This window comes from Paramacrobiotus metropolitanus, unplaced genomic scaffold (genome assembly GCF_019649055.1).
Source record: "Paramacrobiotus metropolitanus isolate TYO unplaced genomic scaffold, Prichtersi_v1.0 Parri_scaffold0000275, whole genome shotgun sequence".
NCBI classification, from domain to species: Eukaryota; Metazoa; Tardigrada; class Eutardigrada; order Parachela; family Macrobiotidae; genus Paramacrobiotus; species Paramacrobiotus metropolitanus.
In genome coordinates this window covers 56,888-74,652 of record NW_026570495.1, presented here as the reverse complement: position 1 = coordinate 74,652, position 17,765 = coordinate 56,888, and the positions used below count along the sequence as shown (strand labels likewise).

At 40.1% G+C, this 17,765-nt stretch overlaps 2 protein-coding genes and 1 long non-coding RNA gene across 6 annotated transcripts; 1 reads left to right on the top strand and 2 right to left on the bottom strand.

The window, feature by feature from the left end:
* Nucleotides 1-2,036: 2,036 nt before the first annotated feature.
* Nucleotides 2,037-9,706, top strand: LOC129601766 (band 7 protein AGAP004871-like). 3 transcript variants are annotated; one of them, XM_055500645.1, is made up of 14 exons: nucleotides 2,037-2,206; nucleotides 2,285-2,376; nucleotides 3,823-3,933; nucleotides 4,149-4,173; nucleotides 4,278-4,305; nucleotides 4,393-4,413; nucleotides 7,004-7,025; nucleotides 7,556-7,590; nucleotides 7,749-7,796; nucleotides 7,847-7,902; nucleotides 8,161-8,185; nucleotides 8,676-8,731; nucleotides 8,985-9,063; nucleotides 9,162-9,706. In XM_055500645.1, exons 2-14 carry the CDS (start codon nucleotides 2,292-2,294, stop codon nucleotides 9,348-9,350), a joined length of 780 nt encoding a protein of 259 aa, XP_055356620.1. In that variant the 5' UTR covers nucleotides 2,037-2,206; nucleotides 2,285-2,291; the 3' UTR covers nucleotides 9,351-9,706. The 3 variants fall into 3 exon arrangements, with proteins under 3 accessions (XP_055356620.1, XP_055356619.1, XP_055356621.1); XM_055500644.1 differs by having other exon boundaries at nucleotides 4,024-4,173; XM_055500646.1 differs by lacking the exons at nucleotides 2,037-2,206; nucleotides 2,285-2,376 and adding an exon at nucleotides 4,024-4,084 and having other exon boundaries at nucleotides 3,918-3,933.
* A 679-nt stretch (nucleotides 9,707-10,385) lies between these two features.
* LOC129601775 (uncharacterized) lies at nucleotides 10,386-12,144 on the bottom strand. Of its 2 annotated transcripts, none has more exons than XM_055500658.1 (3): nucleotides 11,878-12,144; nucleotides 10,842-11,281; nucleotides 10,386-10,728 (listed from the first exon to the last, which is right to left on the bottom strand). In XM_055500658.1, the coding sequence occupies exons 1-3, from the start codon at nucleotides 11,999-12,001 to the stop codon at nucleotides 10,633-10,635; spliced, it is 660 nt and encodes a 219-aa protein (XP_055356633.1). In that variant the 5' UTR covers nucleotides 12,002-12,144; the 3' UTR covers nucleotides 10,386-10,632. The 2 variants fall into 2 exon arrangements, with proteins under 2 accessions (XP_055356633.1, XP_055356634.1); XM_055500659.1 differs by having other exon boundaries at nucleotides 10,386-10,665.
* Nucleotides 12,145-12,979: 835 nt separating this feature from the next.
* On the bottom strand, nucleotides 12,980-15,340 carry LOC129601770 (uncharacterized). The gene is made up of 3 exons (XR_008692279.1): nucleotides 14,715-15,340; nucleotides 14,419-14,583; nucleotides 12,980-13,829 (listed from the first exon to the last, which is right to left on the bottom strand). It is a non-coding gene; the product is annotated as an uncharacterized LOC129601770 (long non-coding RNA).
* Between the last annotated feature and the right edge of the window lie 2,425 nt (nucleotides 15,341-17,765).

Genomic DNA, 17,765 nt, shown 5'->3' with positions numbered 1-17,765 from the left:
GTTACCGGTATAAATACGGACCACATGCACCGCTCTTAAACAAAATTTTGCTGTCTACAGCAGAAATCGTTATTGGTTTTTCCAGAATAATGCTTAAGGATAGCGGCTCAGACTTTATAGTGGCATGTACGCAGAAAATTACTTGCTTTATATTCATGTAGAAACAGCGATCTAAAGTATGTACCAGGAATATCATCGTTGGATCGACCCGAGGCACCTTCTGATTAGGGCATACGACTAAAGCAGCCTGGCAGACGTGTATGTATACCGGAACAACTGCTTCCGCTACTTGGGCCAATTAGATTGTGTTCGCAAGCCCGTGCACAGCAGAGCATATTACGTACTTTCGGTACAAGTGGTGTCAGAAAAAAATTGTAATAAGGATTGTGCACTTTAATAGGTGTGTCTTACACATGTTTAAATTCTACAGAAATAACATAAGAGATATGAGAGGCAGGACCGGTTTATAAGCCAAATAAAAGACTCAGGGACAACCAGGCCCGTCTTTAAGGCGCCCCCCCCCCTCCCGGAGGGAGAAAACGGGAAAAACGTGTGCCGGGAGCTGGCGCTGGCGCAAGAAAATGCGACTGGCGCGGGCGCAACGAAAATTACAATAGAAAATCGTAGAAAAGTGGCTTTTTTGAGCCACTTTTCTACGTTTTTCCTGAAATTTTCGGCCATTTCCCAACTGGCGCAGCTGGCGCGAGGTTTTGCGCACCCCCCTTCCAAAAAGCTAAAGACTGGCCTGGGGACAACAATCAAATGGCCAAGTAACATAAGAACAGTAAAAATTACACATAATAAACAATGAAATGGCATTCTCGTTCTAATTTTTACTGTAATCACAGGGGAGTTGCTCTTAACTAGCTAGGGAGAGGATTTAGCATGGACATGTGAGTGGAGAAGCGGCTCACGTACAGCGACAAAATCTTTCATATGATTTCAACGTATTGCGCCGTGGTGCAGTGGTACTGCCTACGCGGATCTAACGACGTAGCCGGGGTTCGATTCCCCCATCGGCGCCTTTTTCAGCCGTTTCTCAGTTTCCAGTGGATAGCGCCCTGCTTATTGACAGTTAGAGCTGGGCAACAATCTAATTAAAACATAGGTACAAATAAAGGTATAAATAATTACAGGTGTAATTAAAGTATAAGTGAAAACAAGTACAAATTAAAAAAAGTTAAGGTACGACGTAAAAGAAATACATTTTAGAAAAATATCTTTCAGTTATTCCATAAAAACTGCACAGAACGGAGTTCGTTGATTTGAAGTCAGGCGTTTGTTAAGTTTTCATGATGTTACTACAGTACTTTATTAAGACTTCCGTGATGGCAAGTTGGCGACATATATACTGTCGTCATGTACTTCTTATGATCTTTTAAAAATTTATAGAGAAACTTCTGCAAATACCAAACGGCAGTTTTAAATTAATTCATATGGAAACAAATTCGAAAATAAAAAAAACTTTACATTGCCGCAGATCTGTTTGCAGCTTAGATTTGTTAGAGATTTCTTTCCAGGCGTTGTGGTATTGAGGTTCATTCCATTTGTAATTATAAACCTATGTAGCGTGCTCGCTAAAGGTTGCGTGCTGATGCTTGCGTCATGGACTGGCTCATTTAAGTGTGTTTATGAAGAATGGCTGGATGACAGCGGGACTATATGCTTTGGACCGGGGTTTCGTATACCGAGACGCGGAACCATTCCGCTAAAATGGCTCATCCTCGGCCCACATAAAACAGAGGCAATGCCGAGGAAAAAAGAGCCCAGAGTAACGCCACAGATCTATCGGGAGCTTAGGAATAACGAAAACATGACATCAGAAGGGTGTCGACTATCCAGTTGCAGGAAGGCGATTTTAAAATGCTGGTAATTAAATACGCTGATACGCCCCATTTACTGACACTCCTCATCACTGATTCAGAACGATGATATCATATTAGAGTAAAGTCAGTCTGAGGGAGATGTTCGATGAGAGCGCTAATGCGGAAATCAACTGTACGGTTGGAATATATAATCACATGTCAGAAAGCGACCGCAACAGGCAAGCTGTTTTTAGCCTCGTGTATCTAATCTAAAGTCTGGTCATCGTAACTTTAATGCTCACTGCACGCTAACGCAATTGTTTTGTGCAGTTAGTGTACAAATTCTTGGAATGTCGGCCGTTTAATTCATCGTTGACGCTTAAAATTTTGCAATTAATACAGTAAGTGCTTTTCTTTTACTATCAACGTAACCATTAATTAGACATAGACCGCATGTAATCCCATCTGCCGCATTTCAGCCGCAAAATGGAGGAGGCACAAGAAGAGCGGTTGGAGCTACACCCGGTACGACGGCCGAGGAACGAGACACCGGATACTCCAGAAATACAGGGTATGTACATAGTCTGTACACCAAATTGGTCATAATGCTTCTGTTAAAGCGCTAGTGTACTCTAATTTAATTGTACGTTAATTTAATTTAATTGTAATTTAATTTTAATTGAAAAATTTAATTGTGCGTTTGAATTTGATTCAAGGTCACAAACCCATTCACTGTTCGCCGTCCGGTACATGGTTTTCTGCCAAAACCAGAGCTGTAAAAATTGCGCACGAGGCAGCATCTTGAATAATATTAATTTTTTATGCTGTGTTATGAAAGATAGATGGAAAACGTTACGCATGTATACTTTATGTATCTGTATTATGCTATATGTATACGATGTATCGAACGAGTATACCGGGTGGCGCGTATTGCGGCGTCACATTCAGACGAGATTTTAATATGCGCGAAAACAGTTTATAATAAAGATGTTGACAAAACTGCCAAAACAAGTGCATAGCATAGGCAAAATTTGGAAGTTTTCTTTCTCATACATATATTGTACTCGTTACAATGCAAAGAAACTTGGACTTTCAAAATTAATGATTTGTTTAGCTTTTCGACAGAAACTATTTGGTTATTTGTGATGCTTCATATTATGATTGCTTTCGTACAGCTTTAAAATGTTTTTATTTAGCCGTTAAAAATTTTGCATTTCATAATTTTTGACAGATTGGGTATCGCGCTCGGGAATCGCGCTTTATGAGGCTAGAGTAGCGCCCACTATTGTAAGCACACAGTCTACAGCTGCAGCTGCAGTATTCTTCTATAAAATTACGGTACATGCTGCTTTATTTCTGTTTTTGCAAATTAAATTTATTATCTTACGTTTTTTGAGTTTACCGATTTTAATTTAACTCGTAACAAAGGTAACAAAGCGAAAGCTATTCTGACAATAAAGCGTAACTTTCTTTAAATGTACTTCCTTTCTTTTTTAATTTCAAGACTGCTCACAATGAGGGTTACTTTATTTGCGAATAAATATTAAGACAATTAAGGCAGTTTCCGACTTTCCGCCTATAATTGACAGCGATGAAGTCCTTGCTAGGCAAAAGGTCGGTGCTGCGCCCTGCGACCTTGTTTGCAAAATTATTTTTTCCACCAAACCACAACTCTAACTTTGCATTGTGCGGGAGCGCACGTACACTGGACAAATGCTGGCAAAATTGGCTTGCTTAGCTGCAATAACTTCTTTCTGTTGTCTGTCTACACGGAAATCATGAAACTACACGAAGCCATTGTTTAGGTTAAACACTGAAATACGTAAACCGAGAATGATATGGCTAATTAACTGGAGAGTATCATCATAAAAGAAACAGAAACGGGTTGGGAGCAGTATTACAGCTTTATTTTCTGGTTTCCGGTACTCGCTGCGAAAACAATTTCCGCACTAAGTCGTTGGTTGATTTGTTGTATTTCTCATTACTGCATAGAAGTACAGTGATTCGTTTTTTTCAGACGGATACGTTACTTCTGGATCGGGATGTTGTGTGTGCAACATTCCTGTGGCTACTATCTTGGCTGCTGGTTATATTCACATTTCCGTTTTCCTTATGCATCTGTTTCAGAGTAGGTTCATCTGGCGGTTCTTATTTACATAACCCAGTTCTTGCACGTGATAAATAATCGAATTTCGGGCGTTATAATCGCTGTTTATAGGTCGTTAAGGAATATGAACGCGCGGTCATTTTCCGACTCGGCCGCTTGGAGCGTATGCTCTGTAATTTGCAGCAGAGCAAACGTTATGAAAATATTTCACGTCTATCAATGTGTTGAATTTTTAGAAAGTTTCTTCAAAGTGGATATGAGGTAAGCAAACTTTCGGGTAGTGTACTAGAAGTAGCGCAACTTGTGACACATTTTTGTTAGCTACGAGCAGGGATGGAAATATGTAAATGTGAGTGTTTTTACAGGTGCAAAAACTACGATATTCCGAAGCAGGTATAATACGAAAAATAGTTTGATTTCACTTCAATGCAGCATTTTTTTCGAGTTGATCTTGAAAAGTAAATTCATCTTACTTTGTAGGAAATCTTAACGAAAGATTCGGTAAGTTTATTTATTTACAAGTATCGGTCGCGCTAGCGCGCGACCAGTTGTGTTCAAGGTATGGAAGAATAAAAGAAATTACAAAATATGCTTCGTACAGCTATAAAATATTTCAAATATAAAACCCACCGAGGCCAGCTACCAAAATATTTTAAACATGTAGAAATGCGGACAACTTTCGAGCTTTCCGGTTAAAATCGATCAGTTTATAAAAACTGTAATGTAATAATCTCCTTAATTTTCCTTTTTGTTTTTCTTTTTCATATTTTCAGTGTAATTTTATATTGATGATCTAGCCAACTCGAAACTTGAATTTTTTGGTGCGACAGATAATATTTAAACGGTGATAAAATGGATGGCGTGGGATCACTTACACGATGCCCATAAAACAGTGGCCCGGTACATAGTACCAGATTCGTGTATATGCACGAAATCTTTCACTGTCGCCCACTTCCAAACCCTTTTTTCTCTTGTTGTATGACATTCTGTGGCCAAATGATTTGTCTACACTGGCCTGAAAACCGTTTGCGGGCGCAACATCCGGTTCGTAATTTATGGCTGTTAGAAAATTCCAAAAAGTTTAAATGCATTCAGGTGTACCAAAAGTCTCATTATGGACTGATCTCTTTCAGATTTTGCACGTAAATGCACATAACCACGAAGAACGTTTTTACACCGATCCACTGTTCTAGAATGATTTTCAAATTTTAAAATGAATTTCAAAAATTTTAAAATTCATTTTAAATTTGAAAAAAATCGTGGAAGTCTGGATCGGTGTAGAAACGATCTTCATGGCCATGTCCATTCACGTGCCAAATTCGAAAGAGATCGGTCCATAATGAGACTTTTGGTACACCTGAATGCATTTAAACTTCTTGGAATTTTCTTACAGCCATAACTCCCGAACTGGATGTTGCGCGCACAAACGGTTTTCAGGCCAGTTTATACAAATCGTCTGGCTACAGAATGTCATAAACTGAAACAAAAAAGTGTTTGGGATTGCGCGAAAGTGAAAGTTTCCGTGTTTGTACACGAATTTGGTACCATGTACCGGGCCACTTCCCTTGAGCCGATATTTCGGCGCAGAATCAATGAAACTTGTGGGAAACAATAAACAGATGCTCAAAATGACCTCGCAGACTGCATCTTTAGCTACTAATTGCAAGATTTTTAGCCATTCAGCCAGCTGTTCAGTATTTAAAGAAATAAATTAAATAATAAATACATATTAAATTATTAGATTTAGAGGTTAGTGAATAGTAATACCTGAGCTGCCATCAGTATTACAAAGTAACGTATGTTAGTAAATGCCCAAGCTACCACCAGTACCACAGAGCCGCTACGTTAATGAATTCAGTAAATGGGCCGCGGGCCGGCTCTTAGATATTTAGGAATTAGATACTCGTATAAATTAGACACTTTAGACAGTGAGATATTAAGGTACTCAGATTTCTAGATATTTTTAAAATTTAGAAACTCTGGAGGCTAAAAATATTTAGAGGTAACGGCCCCGCTGCGCGGGGCCGAGTCGAAATATTTAGAAATTCTGGAAATGTAAAAGCTTTAAAGCCGACTTTGGAAGAATTTATAGTTATGTTGAGGTAATCGAACGGATTTAAGAACGTGTTAAAGGTTTCAAGAATTATAAAAAATAAAATTATGTTTGATGTATTTGGCAATTTTAAATAACTATTGCTTAGGTTGCTAAGTTGCGAACTCTCTAGAAGCTAACAGCATTTAAGTACTACAGCTAACAGCATTTAAGTACTACAACTTACGTAGTACCACATTTTTAAGTACTAACAACCCTAAAGTACTACAACTTTTAAAAATTTCGTTAGACCTTCTTCAAAACTTAAGATTTTTTTGAAGATAAAGGTAGGAACGTTTGTGCGATGTTCTATTTTATAAAATTAACAACTTATTGAAAAAATCAGTGTTGATTTAGGAGATAATTTCCAAAACTAGCAACCGTTAAGTACTGCGGTGCCGCTTACGTATGTACGAGTGCAGTTGTTTGAGACGTATGGGTAGTACAGATTGCCCAGTTTAGGCTATTTAAGCGCAGCGACGACTAATGTGATGATGTCATTCTCTGGCTTTCTTGGATTTCGGTCTTGAATTAAAGAGAATCTGGCCCGTAGTCTGGGTTTCTGGTGTTTCTATCCTCCTAGTTCTAATAGAATGTAAGGATATAGGGACCCGTTTATCCAGCTACGCTACACTAACTCATCATAATCGTTCAACGTTTGCTGCTAGCTGAAGTTCTGAACATTTTGCTTTCAAAAGTCTTAAGAGAAAAAGATGCTAAAAGATAATAACTGCGTTTTCAAATTACTGTTTGCTGCGCAACATGCATTAGTCCATGTACAAGCTTGTCCGGTAATTTCTGTCGTAAAGGTACGGATAGCACATATTTAGCGTGAAGTTTGCGCTATAGCGATTTCCACCACACTACGTTTGGCGTAACACGCAAATTTGTGTATTTCGCTGTTTTGAACCGGCAAAATTACCGGACAAGCTTGTACTTCATGAAAAATTTAAAACAAAAATCACTACCGACGAATTGGTAACTGCGGGTTCTTTGCAGGTGACCGTGACTGTGGACGCAGGCAAGTCTGTTATAATTATAATTAATTATAAAGCTAAATAAACCCGGTTCTATTCGAGAAAAAAGCGCCCATGTCTTCTTCATCCAAAAGATGTCCTTAGGATGGGTGTTTTTTGAGCTTTAAAAAGCCATAATATAGTTCCGTAGACCATGTATTTTAGACGTGAAAATGTAGATAAAAAGGGGCTCCATAAGTATACTGAAACATGCCGTTCTAAAGACGGCGTATTGTGCTCCGACGATGTCTAAAGCGCGTCAAAAAATTGCTTGCCGTAGAACCGGGAAACAGCATAATAGCAAACCCATAAAATAAACACACCAAAACTCGAAGGCCATCAGTAGTCATCATTACCGGCTTATTTACCGTGATAATATTGTAGTACCTATATACTGATATGGTCCCGACAAAAACGCTTTAGAAATTGCTTCACTGACAAACAATTTTGTTTGTTTTTTCAGCGAAGGCTTGCTTGGCTAGACAACGATAATGTTATTCAAAGACTGTTAATAATAATGTTGTATATGTTGCAGTGGTATATTATCGCGTCTTCAACGCTACTTCCTCGGTAAGAACTGCTAAAATATGGAATATGCTTATCAATTCTTTTCGACTCACCGTTAGTTTAGTGTTTGTAATTATGTACCAATTGTATGTAATTATGTTTGTAATTATGTATGTTTGTAATTATGTACCAATGCAGTATTAAGAGATTATTTTATTCAGGTCCTGAATGTGGAGATGGTGCATGAGTCGACGCGATTACTGGCTCAGGTATGCTCTAACCTAGCAATAACCGACCCCCACAATGCAAATTATTGTAGACAACGCTGCGGAACGTCCTTGGAACTAAAGCTTTACATGATCTGCTGGTGGACCGGTAAGAAATTGTAAGGTGTTTATAGTGTCTTGATTACTGACACACCCCGATATACCTGCATAAACCAAGTATCAAAAATCAGATAACCTACAGTAACAGTCCGCATAAAACTATACTGGTACGGTCGTGCATTACTGCAGCATTATAGTAATATATTGGTCGTACTTTACTTCGGTGTCGGTATGTATATTTGTTATACATTTTAGGCTTGCCGAGTTGCGGCTAAAATTATCGTAAAATGAGTATTCTGTGTTTCAGTGAAACCATCAGCAACACCGTCCAAGTAAGCGGCAAAATTTCTCTAACAATTAGGATTTCTCCTGTTGGCTGGGCCAAAGCCTTACTCAAGCGGCATTATTGTACAGACTGTGTTAAATATAAAAAAAATTTAAATAATTTTATCTTTTTTTATGTACTGTGTATTACAACAAAGCCCCTAAGGCTTTGGCTGGGCTATACATGTGCAGATATTCTGATATACCCGTATTATAGATATAGTTACAATACCTGGCATTTTCACATGCGGCAATCTTGCCCAAGAAATTGCAAACATTAAAAATTTCAAGAACATAAAAACAGAACTATTAATTCAACGAACTTTGGATTTATCTTTGCTTATTCCATGAAATGCAAATAACTCATATTTAGGCGTACGGCCTCTTACGCCGGGGGCGCTAGAATTGTTTTAGATTGTATAGTGCGTTTTCGGTTCTATTCAGGCGACGTCGCTCGCCCAAATTTTTAATACCGTTTAAAAATATGAAAATTTATAGGTCCTTCTGGACCAATCTACAGACGCCTGGGGAATAAAGGTGGAACGCGTCGAAGTGTAGGTGCACTCTGTAAAACAGATATATTCCGCCAAAAAGCACTGAGATTTCTTAGCAGATCTGTTGTGAAATCACTTATTTGACTGCGCATGCACTTTACATTAGAATTTAAATTAAGTTTATACCGTACTTCGCAGCTATTTTGAGTGTCATCACTGTATAAGCGAAGACAGGTTTTGTACGTTTATGGTTTCGCAAAGCGACCAAATAACCCTTCTTTGAATTTTTACTGGTGCACTTATTGTTTTAAAGGAAGGATGTCAGACTGCCGGTAGCCCTTCGACGTGCAATGGCAGCAGAGGCGGAAGCCGCTCGGGAAGCTCGAGCTAAGGTAATACCGACTGGTTACCATGCAGATTGATCTGGTTGTTACATATTTTTGCTTCACTTCGCCGGTGATATGTCCAAATGGTCTTCTAAATGATGCAGGTTATTGCCGCTGAGGGAGAGCAAAAGGCCGCGCGCTCGCTTAAGGAGGCTGCTGATGTCATCGCCGAGTCTCCGGCCGCCCTCCAACTGCGCTATCTTCAAACCCTGAACACCATTTCAGCCGACAAAAACTCCACCATTATTTTCCCGATTCCTATGGATCTGGTTACACAGTTCGTGCGCCGATAGATGGTCAATATCCAAATGTACTCGTATCTTGGGAGATGAAGACCCGACACCGCTAACAACAGCGCTTATTCAGTAACTGGTGCTACAATATCACGCAAAATTAATTTTCCACATTATGCTTCTTTTTATCGAATTAAGTGTTGGCCCACGCTTTGTGAACCAATTTATCTGCGTCTATTAATTATCTAATTATTTGCATGAACTAAAAGACCAGCGTTGTCGCAGTGCCGCATGAATACTAAAAGTCTTACTTAATTTTATGTAGCGTGACCTTAAACACCGTCATGATAATACTTTTTGCACATATTTACTCATATATTAAATATTGATATCGCTTTCATTGAATAAAACTGTGTTCGCGCAAAACTTGACGAAATACTCGTAGTAATTATGATGGGAGTTAGTTCGCCTGGCGCATTGGCTTAGAAACTTGAATCAGTTGCAAAGTATTCTAAAGTTAACTGAATTGTTCCGCACGGAAATGAGAATCTCGACAGATTGAACAAGTTACATGTGCACTTGCACACTAGCGTTCATACGAATATCCGAGGATGGTACTCGTTTAAATATATAAGGGGAATTTACCTGCTGAGGCCAGCACTCCCTGTACTTGCTGCCGTCACCCGGCTGGAGTTTTACGTTGTGGCTAAACATGGTGCTTATGTACCGCGCCTGATTTAACCGTATGTATTGCCGTAACGTCACACTTCAGGCGGGTGACGGCAGCAAGTACAGGGAGTGCTGGCCTCAGCAGGTAAATTCCCCTATATTTTATTCGTGTAAGTGTCGTATTTGTATTTTAAAGAAATATTTGTGTTTGGTGCTCTTGCCATGAAGTGTCGACTCTTAGTAGAACGGTAGTTGCGGAATCGTACCATAGTCTATTCTTTATCAGCTGAACAATTTACCAGACCCAATCGATTTTAAAGTAATTTACATGCCTTGGTAAGCAACAGAATACGAAGCAAGCGTACGTACAACAAAATAATCAAAATTAGATTGGCTTATTATACTTACATATTAGCAGGCTGTTCAAACAATATTATTATAACAATGTATGTAAGTAGACTGATATGCGCTAAGTGGTTGTGCAAGTACGTTATACTGCAGAGCAACATTGCTTTATCATAATAACAACCTTGATGTAGAATAAAAAATGAAAATTCGCATATGCGCCCTATTTGATCTGATTTTAGGGATTGTATCATCATTATCCAGGGTATCCGTTTTTCCAGCTAATGCGGCGTGACACTCTTCAGCGGCGCAGGGTCGTCAGGGTTGTTCATACTCTGCGTTCATTGCCAGCGTTGCGCAACTGGAAAAACACATCTGCTTGTTGTGAAACTCCTTGCTGTTTCTTCGCTTCTTGTCGATCGTACTATGACATTAATATTATGCATTATTATTAATATTATACGCACCTAATCAAAACAGGTGCGTTCATATTCTGGATATGGATTGCTAAATTTATTTAGCATCTACTGTACTAACCGCAGTTTCATCATCGTTCTCCCGATTGTCCGTCTTCTTTCGAGTACATTGCCCCGACGCATCAGACCGGCCAGGATAATTCGAATAGCAAACGATAAACCACGTGGCGCCGATGGCGATATGAATAGATTGAACGATCACGAAAACCTGAGTTATGAAAATTGTGAGATCTCCATCGCAGGAAACACCGCAATCTTGGCTACACTGGTAACGTAACAGCAAAATCATCATGACCGCACAGTTGCCACCGGCATTATATTGCGCCAGAAGGTAGATGCCGTAGACCATGGTCGTAGTAGCCGTTGCAATTTTAACGTTATACAAATGCCGCCCAAACGTCCCGTATAACATAGCGCAGCCGGTGCCGACCATACCCAATGCGGTCATAAAATTTGCGAGCTGGAGAGGTATACGAATGGGATGCGGTAAGGACCACAACACTGAAAAAACCCAGAAGTTCGTTAGATGCGATTTCAATAGTTCGTTCACAAATTTACAACAATAATTTGATTTACTAACGATAACAATCAAGTGTATGAGATCAAGTGTATGAGATCTGTCAACACAAAATTTAAAAGATGCAGAAATTACCGTAGCTTTATCTAACCATAAGTGGGTTTTTGTGTTTTGTACTTATGGCTTGTTTGACTGATTAACAATAGGAAATTAACGCCCAATACAATCTACTCTACTCTAGGACTACACAGTAAAAAACCAGTTCTGCATTGCATGATTAAAAAAAGTCGGTCGGCCCAAAATATTCGACCAGTCGGCAAGATTTAATAATAAAATTAAAAAGAAGGTACAACAAGGACATATAAATATTAAAGGCGTATGGATGTCAACACTGTGTTTGAACAGAACACTGCTTGTTTGCATTTTTTAAGTTCTACGTGGTAAATACTGGTAATTATATCTTGTGCTGCATAGTGCCTGCATCTGCTACTCATACATTATAATAGACAAATCAGGGTTTCTCAGTTCAAAAGTGCACGTAAATACCATGGATTCAAAAAGCAGTACTAAGATTACTAACTTCCAAGCGCAAACGCATTCAGGAAAGCAGCGACCAGTCCTGCCACGATGCTGATTGCTGACACCTCCCACGTTGACCGCGGATCGCTTTGGACATGGTGATAAGGACATGTGGCACGACGCATTTTCCAAGACAACCGAAAAACTCAAGCCGAGTAACGAATAATTATTTTTCTTCGCAATACTGCAAGAATTACATTTTTGTAATGCCGAGTAGAGTAGATTGTGTCAGGCTGAAGTTAGTGTCAGTTATACGGAATCAGTTATGAAATTTACAGATATGGGAGTGCGACGGCAATAATATCCGTTCTGCTCACAAGCAATGTCGTGCAGGCGCAGAAAAAAAGGCTGCAGGACTTACTCTGGGTGGACTTGGGGGACCGTAATTATACCGCGGCCGCCTTTCTGAGATAATTATTAACGTTATTCATGTGTCCAATTACACAGCGCACCTCATCATGAGGTGTATTATCTTGAGGCAATTACGAGTTTGTATACCATAAGAACCCTGGCACCACGTCGTGTTTCTTCGTAATCACTTTTTTGAATGCTCGCTCTCGGAGTCTTCCTGTACACAAAAACCGGACAACATGTTGTGCTGTAGATTAATTTCTCAAGAATGCATTAATGCAGGCAGTTATTGCAACAGTGTAATTCCAAATATTTACTGCAACATTTCGAACGTCTATCAAACAAACGGTGACCCGCCATTTCGTCGACGAAAATTCGTCGATCGCCCACTTCGTCAAACAGACATGATGTGAACCCGTCACTACGTCAAAATACCGTAGCATTTAACGAATGGTGTAAGGTGAGCAATTGCAAATCGAAAATTGGAATATTGTGTGTTGTACTTAATACTGCCTAATACTGCCTAATACATGTACTGGCCATGGTTAATCGATCCTCTGGATTATAATGCATGCTTAGTACATTTCGTGTGGGAAATCTTAAGAATAATTATTACATACTTCGCAAAATGAATATGTTTACTAACTATGCTTCATATGAAAATTTGTATACTCGTACACTTTGCTTATGATATCTAATAAGTAATCTAGTGCAGGGTTTTATGCAACAGTCTAACGAGTACAATAAATGGGTCAATAATCAATATTAATAATTATTATTACTCAAGCAAACAGAGCGTAAATATGTTTAAACAACACAACCGGTTTACACGTATTTTTGCAAACAGTGATTGAGTCTTTGAAACGTAAGTTGATTAGCTCTTCAACTTAAGATTCATCCGCGAGCTGAAAGCAAACACGTGCAGATGTAGTGGCTTCCCTTGTTCGTCAACAAGCAGTCCCTTAATGTCCTGTTACATAGGGCTTCGATTTTTGCCGTTGCCGGGCCAAGAATTCCTTAACACATTCAATACATTGTAGACCGCCGATGTCTTTGCCTTCCACCAGACCATCCATTCCCGGGTCTTTTTCCAGGTCGCACTCCAACTTTTTAATGCCATCCCCTTTATGTCCCACAACGGCAATTTCCGTTGCAGGCATCTTAATCAGAATAATCGTAGTCATTACAATGGAGAAGATGGCATTGGCCATGCAGAAGCCGTAAATCAAAAAGTAAATGTAACCATAGTCCACGAATGGTCGCTGAAGGTTACAATGAGGCTGTGCACAGCAACGTTCTCCGGCTGAATCAAGTACCGTCTGAAGACTCATGCACTGGCGAAAGGACACGACGCGGTACATGATCAGCATTGCGATGATGAGAAATAGTGCACTGACACAGAGCACAAGGAAAAAAGATGTTCCGCGTCCTTCATATTCCGAGCAGTTAAATGCTTCTTACATTTCCAGATGCAATGCATTCCGCAGTCAACTTGGATAGCCACGAGCATACCAAGGTGAAGGACTGCGTAGACTAATAGGAACGAATGCAGATGAACTATAGCCCGGGCCTCCAGGTACGACCATGACCAGTCAACGGAAACTGCAGGAAAAAATAATAAATAAGCGGCCGGTTTTTTTTGCAAAAATTTACCAACGCGTCACTCGTGATGTTTGAGGAGGGGTTAGGGCAGATTTATTAAACTAAAGCGAAATTATTATGGTTTGAGAAGATACGCATGTATAAAGGTTCCATTAGTTTCTTATTACCGATAAATAACTTAAAGACTGTTTCTTAGTTAGTAAAAGTTTATTAGTTAGTACAATTAGCATTAATAAAACACTGCTAAACGGGGCGCTAACAAACTGACAGCGGTGGTTTGTGCGGCCGTCTCGTCGATATGGCAGCCCACCTTGGCTGCTGTTAAGTATACTTCAGTACTCGTAGTTTATCTAAGAATTTGTCTATGAATACGCATTTTAATTCTCCTGCATATGTAAAATACAAACGCAAAACTCAAGGAAATAGGTAGCCAGTACCCATAGTGATAAGTACGGCGGTTAGTTTTTCGGCGTCTCTTGCATGGTTCTTGTGCTAACACATAAGTACTTTATTTGATCCAGTTGCTCGCTGACCGAGCGAGTAATCGATTAAAAGTAATTTTTTCAAAATAAAAATTGCCAGTACTCACGGCCAAATCCGAGGAAGGTAAGGGCAAGGGCCACTGTACCGGCCAGCCAGTGGCTTTGGGCCAAGATGAACACATCCCGGGTTTTAACAAGGCTCTGTCGTGCCTCAACCAGCCACATTTCTGGGATAGGATGTCGAGCTTGCTGCGACAATTTTCAAGAGGAATCTAGCAAAATTTTTCAAATAGTGTACATCGAATGAAAACCAGTCGTGTCTAGATTAGAACCTGGTAAGCTACCATACAGATACGCTTGTGATGGAACTTGTACCTTCTTAGGAGTTTGACGGTTGGCTTACCGTGGCAGTAGTGTGTGTAGTAAAGAACTGATCCTGACATTCTTGGGAAATAACAGCGTCGGCCCAGGTAGCTGGTGAATGATGATTTAAACACATCGGCTCATGGAAATCAATAGGGTTTCCATGATAAATTCTAGTGTGCGGGTGCACTTAATACTGTGTTTTTACACTGACACCTGCACGTCTCGTTACGTACGTACCTGGCCCTCTGAACCCTATTTATGGGTAGGCTCAATATTTCAGCGATGCCTATTTTTAATGTTTGGTTCTCGCCACTTCCAGACTTTTCGAAGTTTATTCAGGGTTAGTTAACCCATCCTATCGTACCACGGGCTATCGGTTATTGTAACACAATATGCAACCTATGGATTATAGAGGTACAATAACACCAACGACCGGTAGGAGTAATGCCGGAAGTGAACAGCTGTCCTGCCGAATACGTTGCCAGGTGGTGCTGTCCCAGATATGCCCTAAGTTGCAATATTAGAACCGAACAACGCATATTCTCATGGCATAATAATTTTCGTTAGAAAAGAAAATTTTTAGCGCCCTTTGATGGCACTGATCATGACGTAAAATTCTATAAACCTAGCTTTATTATTTAAATGGCATTACTCTACAAGCAAAAGCCACTATAGTCAGTTAACGTTATCTCAGAGTGATAAGTGATTGCACTCATGAAAACAATTTAAAGACACCTAGCCAGTGCAGATGCATAACCTATTTTCTGTTTGTTTTACAAGAACACAAACACTACCGGTAGAAGTACTATTATTAATGACCGGGACAGGCTGATATGCCATTGTATACGTTTCCTGTCATATATATAAGTACCTCCGAAACGTCTACATTTGGTGCACTTATCGTTCTAGTCGTATATGTAATTTGTATGTAGCAGTTCTTGATTGTAAATAATTATTGCCGTATTGTAACTGTTGCAGTGAGAATCGGTACCATCGACTGATATACTAATCTGGCTTAAAATTTGATGTAGCCATTAATTGCTGAAATCACATGCTTTACCATGCAACGATAGTGAAATATTTTCATTAATTCAGCCCAAATTGGGGTACGTAAGAAGATATAGCGCTGACGCTAAACTAGCGCTATATCTTCTTACGTATTTACGCAGAACTGCATAATATGACAATAAAAGCTACAGGACTACTGCTTCTTCTATTCATTAAAATTAATGATGGCGGAACATGAAAATTTTATAAACATGCTGTGTGTCTCGCTTGATGAAGGTAGAAATAACAGTACATATACAAGTACACTTGAAACTATATGACAATTAACGAGTTAATTGTTATTAATGTTCGCTGGAGGGCATGCGCTCCCGCTCTCTCTCCTTTCGCCGTGCGTGGCGAGTTACGTGAGGTTGTTGGTGGCGCTGCGCGTCGCCGTGGCGCTTAGATCAAAGCGGCCGCCGTCATGCACGGGCATGCTGTTTGCACTTGGTACTGTTCGTGTTCTCGCACTGCATGGTTCTGCAGCTCTCATTGCTGTCTATCTTTGCTCCTTCGATATCGTGTGAGCGCGAGTGATCTCTGTTCTTTTACCACCCGCCACACCCTGCTGTTTTCTTCTGCTGTTATTTCGCACTTGCTCAATAAAGGGGCCTTCGGTTGCGCAGGGCACTGGTCGCTCTCTTCCGCCGACCCCCGGTCGGCCGGCTTCTCGCTGACCCACGGTCACCGCACACAGCCGATCACAGAGAGCACCAGCCTCCCAGCAGCCGGGGCTCCAGTGCCCCAGTGGAGTCCGGAAGCGGTAACATTAACTAATGGTAATGTATCCATGTCTGGCATAATTGCATCCCAAATTCTGCGGCTTCGCAAGGTCTTTCGAAGCCTTATGTTCGCAATCGATCCCGTCATCCGTCTCCTGAAGGACACACCCATTTCCGTTTGCGGATCCGTCATGTTTCTTCACATCCTGTTAAATGACATGGCTTTACATTACAGGATTTACAGGAGTTTTTACCAGAAATGTATTTTGGCTATGGAATGTCAGTACTTAATTTTTTCGGCAACTACTCACCAGGAAATTTTCAAAGCAGGCGATCAACCACGCAGCGCCGATGACCACTTGGATCCACCGGAAGCACACGAAAACATCGCTTATATATGGTGGACGTGAGATCATCACCACAAGAAACGTCATGGTCTTGGCTGCCCTGCTTACATGCCACCAAAATCTCCAGAGCAGCACAGTTTCCGCCGACAGCGTAGTGGAACAGTTGATGGATGTTACCGCCCATGGTTAGAATAGCAATTGGAATTGTATAGGAATACATAGGCCGGCGACATTCCCCGGGTGACAATATACTACTACCGGTTATGATTAAAGTTGACGCGCCCACAATATTCGAGAACTGGAGCAGTGCCTTAATGGAATGTGGTAAAGACCACAACACTGAAAAAATAACCAGTGAATCATTCACGGAGACTGCAGAAGTTCATTCACTAATACAGTTATTGCACTGAATTGATTTTTAATTTTAAAAATATTTTGTACTGTACGAGTGTACGGTACTTTACTTGACCAATAGCAAATTAATGGCTAATATCATATACACATTTTTACGCCCAGAAGCATGAATGAAGATCCTTATTAAACTGAATCAAAGTTGATTTTTTTTTTCACAATCAAAAATAGATTAAAATATTTGAAATCCAGTTTAAAATTTGCAAAGAATGTTAGAGGCGTGGTGTGGTGTAAGAAAAATCTTCGCTGCCATGTGTTGTTGTTTGCCAAATTCGAGAGGAGTGGTCCATAATGAGACTTTTGGTACACCTGAATACATTGAAACTTTTGGAATTTTTTTATAGCCATAATTCTCCAACCGGATGGTGCGTGCACAAACGGTTTTCATGCAATGTATACAAATCAATTAACTACACAATGTTCTAAAACAATGTAAAAGCAATCTGAAGTGCGCGACAGGAAAAATTCCCGTGAATGTATACGTATTTGGTGCCATGTACCGGGCCCTTTCTCTTAAATTTGGCGCGGCATGTAAGCACTATGCTCAGCTACAACCTCCGG

Coding starts and splice junctions, on each gene's coding strand:
- LOC129601766 (XM_055500644.1), top strand. CDS start 3,848: ATGTTGTGTGTGCAACATTCCTGTGGCTACTATCTTGGCTGCTGGTTA. Junction 4,414..7,003: donor AAATCTTAACGAAAGATTCG/GTAAGTTTATTT, acceptor GGTTCTTTGCAG/GTGACCGTGACTGTGGACGC. Junction 9,064..9,161: donor CTCGGGAAGCTCGAGCTAAG/GTAATACCGACT, acceptor TAAATGATGCAG/GTTATTGCCGCTGAGGGAGA.
- LOC129601775 (XM_055500658.1), bottom strand. CDS start 12,001: ATGCGTCGTGCCACATGTCCTTATCACCATGTCCAAAGCGATCCGCGG. Junction 11,282..11,877: donor GAATGCGTTTGCGCTTGGAA/GTTAGTAATCTT, acceptor GGGTTTTTTCAG/TGTTGTGGTCCTTACCGCAT. Junction 10,729..10,841: donor AGAACGATGATGAAACTGCG/GTTAGTACAGTA, acceptor TTAATGTCATAG/TACGATCGACAAGAAGCGAA.